This window comes from Nothoprocta perdicaria, unplaced genomic scaffold (genome assembly GCF_003342845.1).
Source record: "Nothoprocta perdicaria isolate Ctin4 unplaced genomic scaffold, notPer1 scaffold_244, whole genome shotgun sequence".
Classification (NCBI taxonomy): Eukaryota; Metazoa; Chordata; class Aves; order Tinamiformes; family Tinamidae; genus Nothoprocta; species Nothoprocta perdicaria.
Genome location: NW_020455471.1, coordinates 556,151 through 565,773, shown reverse-complemented (window position 1 = coordinate 565,773; position 9,623 = coordinate 556,151). Strand labels below are relative to the sequence as shown.

Below are 9,623 nucleotides of genomic sequence, written 5' to 3'. Positions count from 1 at the left end.
TCCCCCCGCGCCCCCGCCGCGCTCACGCGCCGCCCCCCTTGTCTCTGTCTCGCCCCGCAGGCCGCCTACGACCCGTACGCCTACTCGAACGACTATGACATGCACACGGGTAAGGGCCGGCGCGGGGCCTCCCCGCGGGCAGCGGGCCCCGCCGCCGCCTCACGGCCCTTGTGCCCCCGCAGGAGACCCCAAGCAGGACCTGGCCTACGAGCGGCAGTACGAGCAGCAGACCTACCAGGTGATCCCCGAGGTGATCAAGAACTTCATCCAGTACTTCCACAAGACCGTCTCGGACCTCATCGACCAGAAGGTGTACGAGCTGCAGGCCAGCCGCGTCTCCAGCGACGTCATCGACCAGAAGGTCTACGAGATCCAGGACATCTACGAGAACAGGTGGGGCGCCGCCACCCCCGCCCCAGGGTGCTGCCCCTTGGGCTGCGGAGGAGCCGGGCGGCCCTTCGAGGCAGCACCCACTTGCTGGGGGTCAGCTGGCCCGACAGCCCGAGCGTCGGGCTGATCCCGAGAAAGAGTTCGTGCTTCTGGGGTGAGCAAGAGGGGTAGCGCAGGTCCGGGTGAGTAGTGACCTTTCTAGGAGAGGTTATCCCTCCTGTTCCGAGGGGCGGGCTGCAAGAAGCGGCCCCAGGAGCACTAGTTAGCAAGGCTTATGGGAAGCCTTTGGGTGACATCTTTGTGTCTGTGTTTTATAGATACTCTGAGTCTGTGCTGACATATCATAAAGTGTATGTGGAAGTAGCTTGCGTGACAGTTCGGTGCTTCAGGCATAATCTAAAGGCTTTAATTTTAAGCAGTTCGTTCTTGCTCTTTGTTTGAACACTGCACTTGGTAAAAGAGAACGATTTTTTTCCCCATCAAGTCCTCCATGTTGCAACCTCTATCTCGCTGACAACGAGAAATGTTTTTTAATGCCAAATGTTTCTGTCATGTAGCTGGACAAAGCTGACCGAAAGGTTTTTTAAGAATACTCCATGGCCAGAGGCAGAAGCTATTGCCCCGCAGGTTGGAAATGGTAAGTGCTTCTTTTCCTTCCCTTCCACTCTTTGAAGGAACGTGGATCCCATTTGATGTATGAGAGAGCAGGTGGGTGTACAATGTTGCTGCCCCCAGAGCCAGGGTTTTTGTTACTGTAGCAACTTAAATAAACGCTTGGCAAGAAGTCACAACTGAAAGAAATGTCTTTTCCCGCCTTTCTCCCTGTAGCAATGGGAATAGCATCAGTGCATTTGAGATAGCCACTTGCCTGGGCCTTCTGCCTTGCTCRTGATCCATTCTGTCATCTTTTCCAGATGCTGTTTTCCTGATCCTGTACAAGGAACTCTATTACAGACACATCTATGCTAAAGTCAGCGTGAGTGTTTGTCTTTTTTTTTTTTTTCTGCACGTTGCTAATATTCTGCTCTCTCGTTACTATAAAACGTGCCAGTCCCTGCTGMTGTTTCAACATCAGTGATGCTATAAATTTTGCAGAACAAGATTGGTTATGCTCGTGAGCTGTATTGTCAAGTTGTCTTTAGGGAAGCTTAAAGTTCTTGCAAATTGTTGATTTAGTAAGAATTCACTGGCTATTGAAAAGCAAGACAACTGGCTTTCTGAGGCTTGTTGTGCATCTCCTCAAGCTTGGCTGAGAAGAGCATAAAGGCTTCCCTGATAGCTTATATCAATAAGAAAACCTGGCCTGTGTTGTGAGGAGGTTCTTATAGAAAAGTTTTACACCGCTAAGAGTGGCTCTTGTGGTTAGTGAGTTAGGGAAGAAAGAAACGTTGGAAGATAAGTGAGTTTTCTTCTGTGTAGAGCTGTAATTGCAGGACGTGTGGATCAGATTTTGTCATGTTGTGACTTTTTTTAAATGTGCTTGAGAGCAGTAGTTGAGTGAGACAGGGGTGCTGCAAGAGAAGGCTGTTATGTGTGAGTACAAAGCATTGCTTCAGCATGCCTTTTGGAGAGGTAAATGTGGGCACCCTACAAGAAACAATCAGAATAATAATTTAAGAATTTTTTAAAGCTATTTTTTAAGCTAATTTGAGACAATGGGAAAATCAAAGTAGTTCATGGTTATTTGAGAAAATATGATGAATGGTGTGCGATTTATGGGATAGATGAGTAATAACTGCAGTTTTGGACCAGAGGGTGGAGGAATGCGGACTTCAAAAAGGCTGCTCTGTTAACCTGAGTCTGAAGGAGGCTTTAACAGGAGAAACTGGTTTCTGGAGCTGGGTGGCTAATAGTTCTCAGACTGCTCTCAAGTGTCTCCAAGTGAAAAAAGGAAGACTGCCCTGGAAAGGGTGATTTCTTAATACATTTATTTATCTTTCAGGGTGTTCAGAATTATTGTCTAGAAGCAGAATTGTCATGGCTTGTTAAGACCTCTCACAAGGAGACAAGGACAGAAAGCTGTGGAAAGTAATAAGTTTTAGAGTGTGGAGAGCAGTGAGGAGGACAAGGAAAGATGAGGCCTCCCATTCACAGGAGGTCTGAATGTTTGAGCATTAGGGGGAGCTGCCAGCAAGTGGATCTTTCCCACTGGACATGAGTGATATTATCTCAAGTTTTCTGCATGGTGCTGATGGGCCTGGAAATCAGGATATTGGCTCTAGCATTAGTGGAAAAGAATATCTACTTGTGTGGCTGGTGTCTGTCCTTTATGTGCTGTTGCCCATGAATTAATTTCTGCTGTGTCTGAAACTAAACAGGTTGTCTTCTCATTGCAGGGGGGACCCACTCTGGAGCAGAGATTTGAGTCCTATTACAACTACTGCAATCTCTTCAACTACATACTCAGTGAGTCACTGCAATTCATCCCCAGTTTGTGAATTTTGGAGAGGAAAGTTGTGCAGAATGGAGAGGGGGGGGGAAAAGAAGTACTGTAATTTATAGATTATGTTAATTTATAAATCATATAGGGGGAAGCAGTCTCAGCCTTCTGTATTTTGAAGTTGTTGAAGGAAGAGCACTTAACATCTGGGTTTTAAAATCACAAAAAAAACAAAAAATCCAAATACTTCCAGTATTTTCTGTAATRCTTTTAAAAATAAACTTACAGCTTTCTGTCTTGATGAGGGTTGGCAAAAGGAAATACTTTACTTATCTTTATTAAAACAGAAAATGAGGATGTAAGTTAGGAAATATCTGCTGCAGCATTTCACAGCTATTTACAGTTACAGACTCCCTTTGGGACAGATGTAAATGTTGTTGATTTCCTGGCACTTTTCTCACAGAGAACAGTTCAGTGAGGATAACCCGTTACAATCTGTGCAGCTTCTGAGAGTTGGTGCTGCTGGGCAGTCCCACTCCAGAGATTAGCCCCCTGTATTTACTGCTTYACTACTTTAGAAGAGGTAGCTGGAGCTACACATCACCTCCCACATCACCTCCTTTTATTCTTGCTCCAGATGGGATGTATTTTACCTCTCATCTGTTATTTGTGTTCCTCTGCAGATGCTGATGGTCCAGCTCCTCTGGAACTGCCCAACCAGTGGCTCTGGGATATCATTGATGAATTCATATACCAGGTATGTTACTGTACAACTGGGTCGTTTTGGGCTGGCCTTGCATCTCTTTGTGCTATTGAATTTGGAGTCTTTCCCCTCTCTGTGTTTCTTGTAGCTACCATATTGTTGTAGGTCAATAAACTTCTGATGGTCACTGTTGTTAGTGGGCCATCAGGTAGCTGAAATAATTGTAGATTGGCTTTTTTTTTTTTTTTTTTAAGTTAACTGGGTACTGTTTGAAGAGATCACTGTCCTTATTTGAAATGATCTGTGATCCTCGATTCTGATGTGAGGGAGATACTGCACTCGGAACAGTAAGCAGAAAAGTAATTCAGATCTTCAGTGCTACTACTATTTCTTTTCTATGGATTCCCTCAAAAACCTTATTATAGGGATACTGGGAGTTCCTCACAGTATCTCAGATGCTTAGGCAGAAAGAGGTGCGTGCATATACAGATATATGTTTACTTGGTGACTCTCTTTACAACCTCTTCAGACAGCAAATTTATGCCTAGTTCCCTGGCCTAATTGCCTAGAGATCATTCACATCTTGGTTCTGCTTTTTGGTCTTTTCCCTCGGGCTCTCTTTGCACTTTATCAGATTTTCCCTAGGCATTTCAGTGCTGGTTTAATTTGCCTTCTTGGTTGCCAGGTGATCTCAAATGAAACTCTTTGATGTGACTTTCAGTTTATTGTTCTGCATTTGGATGATCAACTTTATGAGCCTAGTGCACTTCGCTGAACATTTCCACGCCGGCTTCTCATCAGCAAATCTCATTTTCTTTTTCCTGTAGTTTCAGTCCTTCAGYCAGTACCGCTGCAAGACGGCAAAGAAGTCTGAAGAAGAAATTGATTTCCTTCGTTCCAACCCCAAGATCTGGAATGTCCACAGTGTCCTTAACGTGCTGCATTCTCTGGTGGACAAATCTAACATCAACCGACAGCTGGAGGTTTACACTAGTGGAGGTGAGCTGGGTGGTACCAGGCCAGCTGGTGTCTCCTCTGCCTTGCTTTGATTAGGCTAAGCTCTGTCATTGTTTGCTGGATGGAGCAAAGAATTGGGAATAGGATGTCCTTGGCCCTATTGCTTGAAATATGTTGATGATTACACTCAAGGTCTTGTCCCCGTTGCCTGTGAGCATGAAGGTGTGTGAAGGGAGASTTGTTCCCTTAGAGGAGAACATCACAGTTCTTCATTTCCAGGTGATCCTGAAAGTGTGGCTGGAGAGTATGGTCGCCACTCTCTCTACAAGATGTTGGGTTATTTCAGTCTGGTTGGTCTGCTGCGTCTGCACTCTCTGCTAGGGGACTACTACCAAGCGATCAAGGTTCTAGAGAACATCGAGCTTAACAAGAAGGTAATAACACATGTTGGGAAACCCTCCCTTGCAGTTTCTCAAGTGCCTTTGTTCAAATATCCTCCCTAAAGATTGCAGTAATGAGTCTGCTAATTAACGAGCTGKTTTTAGCTGTTGTAGGTGTAAGGAACTCCTCTGTAAGAGGAGCTGGAAAAAGAGTCTAGTTCCATTTGCATGCCCGTTGAACACACTTTTACACTTAAGCCATATGAAGGTTTGTTGCAATGCCTGTTGCTATTTTAGCATGTATGGCTAACTTTTTAGCAGTTTTATTTGTAAGAGGCAACTTTCTTATGGGGACTATTATTTAAATCATCAATGATAACAGTACTGGTTGGATCAACAACCAGTTGGATCAACATTTGTTGAATCAACAAATAGATGCYGTGTCCATCTGAGTTAATGACTTGTTTCTCTACTCTTGACCTGCCTGCTCTCGCTTTACAAGTGCTGTCCCCAGAGTTGGGCGACTTACGATGACAGTGCCTAGCAAAAACTGCCTGGGGCGGATGCACCCCTGTGCTGGCTGGCACAAGGCCTGAAATAGAGGGAAAGGGAAGTTAGACTGAGCAGAGTATTAGCAGGCATGGTGCAGGAGTCCTGCTTGCAAGAAGCTGGAACTGGAAAACATAAGAATTGTGGTGATTGACTCAAATAGCAAGGAAGCTGTTGCAGGRAAGGGTAGGAGGTGCCCCCCTCCCCACTATATGTGGGGCTGGAGAGGGTGCAGAGGAGGCTGCCTCCTGGGTAGCGGGCTGTTYAGTGCCTCCCCTCTAATGCAGCGTGGTTTATGTCTGTCCTTCTCAGAGCATGTACTCTCGGGTGCCCGAGTGCCAGGTGACCACCTACTACTACGTGGGCTTCGCGTACCTTATGATGCGGCGTTACCAGGACGCTATCCGCGTCTTTGCCAACATCCTCCTCTACATTCAGAGGACCAAGAGCATGTTTCAGAGGACGACCTACAAATATGAGATGGTAACAAGGCCAGAAAACAGGCAGTTAGCTGCCAGTGTTCTTGTCGGTCCTTCTTCAGATTCCAGTCCTAGTCCAGTCTTGTGTTTCTGCCTGCTTCCATTGGCACCTGTCAGAGGCTTCTTTAAACTCAGCACAACTAAAACAAAGCTCCTAGCTCTCAACTTGTCTCTGATGTCCATATGTCTCTTGCTGTTCCTCTTCAACTTTATAATTCATTTCTAACTCCTTGCATAGCCAAATCCTGCAGTTTCCAATTCAGTGAGGATCATTTTTTTTTGTCTGCATTCGCCATTCAGCTCTCTGTTTCATCCCACACTAAGGGTTTCTTAGCGTCTTCCTCGGTGGCCTCCCTAATACCTGTTCCTTGCCAACTCTGTTTAGGACACAGTTGTTAACCTACCTGCCTTCCCTACATCTAATCCTCTGCCTGTTTTTGCACTGAAGCCTTTCTAGATTCTTTATGACTGTGGATTAGTTTCCTTCACTGTCCTTCCCCATTTTCCAGCTTTCTTTTTCACTGAGAGTAGCCTAGATACTTGTTCATCTGCTTTTGTTGTGTTGTCTCCTTTGAGCGGTGTGCCTGTCAATGCTCCAGGTAGAGTCTGCCTCTGAAAAACGCATCTCCCAGCTCTTGCCTGCCCCGTAAAACTCGAGCCCACGGGCTAGCTAACAGGTTCTCCTCTCTGCCTCAGATCAACAAGCAGAACGAGCAGATGCACGCGCTGCTGGCCATCGCCCTCACCATGTACCCCATGCGCATAGACGAGAGCATCCACCTGCAGCTGCGGGAGAAGTACGGCGACAAGATGCTGCGCATGCAGAAGGGCGACGCGCAAGTCTACGAAGAGCTCTTCAGTTACGCCTGTCCCAAGTTCCTCTCTCCCGTGGTGCCCAACTACGACAACGTGCACCCCAACTACCACAAGGAGCCCTTCCTGCAGCAGCTCAAGGTCTTTGCTGATGAGGTTCAGCAGCAGGCCCAGCTCTCCACCATTCGCAGCTTCCTCAAGCTCTACACCACCATGCCTGTGGCCAAGCTGGCCGGCTTCCTGGACCTGACGGAGCAGGAGTTTCGCATCCAGCTGCTTGTTTTCAAGCACAAGATGAAGAACCTGGTGTGGACCAGTGGCATCTCTGCCCTGGATGGGGAGTTCCAGTCTGCCTCTGAGGTAGACTTCTATATCGACAAGGTTAGTATCTGCTGCTTTACCAGCCTCTGCCTCCACCTAGGAAGCTGTGAAAGTAAGAACACGAGGTTTGAGTGCCGTTTGTGGGGAAACATCCCTTCGTTCTTTGCTATGTGAAAGATTTGACTGCCCACGATGAAGCGTAGACCTGTTTAATGCAAGTGTCCATGGATGAGCAGTTGCAGACAGGTATGACAGTCATTGAACCCAGGAGATGGGGGGAAAAAAAAGGGTTCTTAGTATCTTCCCATAGGCTGAGGGAGCCATATGTCTGTCACTGCTCTCAGGAGATGATAGTTGAGTGACAGGTTGTGCTGTCAGTGTCTCAGGTGGCACTGTCAGCTTTGTAGGTCTCCAGCATATCTCTCCTTTGCTTAATAAATGTGATACCTCAACTGGCCAGCTCACTGGAGCAGCATTAGCCCTGTCTGCCCTGCTAGGAACCTAAACTCAAGATATGGTCCAGTCGTTTGCCTGCTCTTATTGCTCAGAGTAGGCTGCTTTTAAGATGTCATCTTTCATTCCTCAAAGAGGATAGCAGCAGCAGCTGCTAGCAGAACCAGTTATTCCAGACTTGTGGTCCTCAGAGCAGACCTCTTCCTGCAAGGCCTCGTTCATGCCTTGTCTCCCTTGTTCCCCTGAATTAAACTGACTTGCAAGTGGCTGACTTGCACTGCAAGCCTAGCTCTCCTTGTCACCCACACAGCTCTTATCTGGTAGTAGAAGGAGGCAGAGTGTGACTCAAGGCTGACACACTGGCTTAGGGACTATCAGCAAAGGGGGCTGAGCTTAGGTGGAGAAGCTGAGAACATGAGAGGTGAATCTGGGGCCCGTCATGGGCGAGGGGAAAGAGAAGACAATCTGAAGGGAACTAAGTGAGGTAGCTCTGGGAGTAGTACAGGCCAGGCACAGTTTGATGCTGAATCAGGACTGGAGGGAAGTCCCTTTGGTTGCTCCTCCCATTTCATAGGGGTTACTGTTTTCCTGCTAGTCCTGCCTGTTTCCTGACTTAGGCGGTTTCCTCCCTYCCCAGGACATGATCCACATTGCGGACACCAAGGTTGCTCGACGCTATGGGGACTTCTTCATCCGCCAGATCCACAAATTTGAGGAGGTGAGGCCGGGGCAGCAGAATTGTGTGGCTCCATTGGAGACATGGGGCAAGTCAGGGGCTCTGCAGGGCGCAAGGCAGTCAGCTGTGCCGTGCCTTGTGCAAAGGCCAGACCGAAGGCAGGTGACCTCAGCAGCAGCTCGTGGCCTTTGAGGAACATTAAGTTCTTGTTTGAGAGCAACAGTGGGAAAGGAGAAGAGTTTTTACTGCTCAGGGGTGCTGATAGTGGGAGCAAGATTCAGCCCTTTGGTGGGGAAAAAGGGAAGCGACTATTAACCACCCATGATTGTTGGCCTGTGTCAGGGTCTCTCTTCCCTGTGGTCTGTGGCTCCCTCACTGGGGCTCAGCCGTGCCTGAACAGATGTGGTGTTAGCATCAGTAATGGGAATGAAGGCACATTATTACCCTCATGGCTTTCCAGGCTGTGTGAAGTAGCTGTGAAGGTTTCTGGGGCACCAGTGGCATCAGCCTCGGGCTCAGCCAGGAGGCAGCACTCTCACTGCTCTGCTCTCCCAGCAGAGGCTGCTGCTGGCTGGAAGCCTGTGCAGCACAATCCGGAGTCCTAGGGATGTTGAAACACGAGCAAYGTGTTGCTGGAACATCAGCAACAAACAACATGTGAGCAGTAGCTAGCTCAGGGTTGCCCTCATCGTCTTCGTCTGCCAGATGTCCTCTCGCCAGCCCTTACCCTGCTGTCTTAGGGAAGAGGAGGCAGTTGTGCTCGTTCCCCCTGCCCCTTTATGGGAGTCCTTTTGTAAATGAGCTGGAGAGAAGCAGCAGCAGCACTGGATTAAGGCTGGGGGTGAGAACAGTCCAGTTTGTTAATCATTGTATTTTTCTGACTGCTGCTSTCTTTAATTACAGCTGAATCGAACCTTGAAGAAGATGGGCCAGAGACCCTAAACCAGTGACCACAGTGATTGGACTGAGCAGAGAGGTGGATGGGACAGATTATCGCCTTTGCTGTGAGAGAGGGGAGCTCAGGATTCCAGCACTTGCGGAATCTTCTATAGCTCTGAAGGTTTTTATACTTAYATAGACAGGCTCATTTGTCTGAAACCATCCTGCAAAGGTCAAAAACATCTAATAAATGAGTAAAGTTTTGGTGTGCGTTCAGTATCTGATGTATTTTTTCCCTCCTTTTTTTTTTTGGAAGAATATAATTGCACCTGAAGACAGGGGCAGGTACCTGCTCTTGCTTTATGCTCTCTTTGCCCTATGTTGTTGCAGGCAACAGTGGGGAACAGATGTGTTTCTGTTCTCTGTAATGCTGTGCACACAGCAAACAGGGAAGACTACAGGAGGGAGTAACAAGGAAAATATGAGCAGTTCTACAACACTGCCCCAGGATACAGAAAGAGATGCAAGCCAGTGCTATTTCGTTTAGCTATTGCCCCACCTCAAACTATATCTGAGTTGTAGTTGTGTTTTTAGAAGATTGAATTTGTCTCCGCTGCAATCACCACCTTTTCCTGTTGCTGTT

At 47.5% G+C, this 9,623-nt stretch overlaps 1 protein-coding gene across 1 annotated transcript; it reads left to right on the top strand.

The window, feature by feature from the left end:
- The first annotated feature begins 63 nt into the window (after positions 1-63).
- On the top strand, positions 64-9,244 carry EIF3L (eukaryotic translation initiation factor 3 subunit L). The gene is made up of 12 exons (XM_026039856.1): positions 64-109; positions 183-393; positions 948-1,027; positions 1,305-1,366; positions 2,727-2,796; positions 3,454-3,527; positions 4,301-4,472; positions 4,710-4,864; positions 5,672-5,842; positions 6,535-7,032; positions 8,063-8,143; positions 9,005-9,244. Exons 1-12 carry the CDS (start codon positions 100-102, stop codon positions 9,041-9,043), a joined length of 1,623 nt encoding a protein of 540 aa, XP_025895641.1. The 5' UTR covers positions 64-99; the 3' UTR covers positions 9,044-9,244.
- Positions 9,245-9,623: the final 379 nt, after the last annotated feature.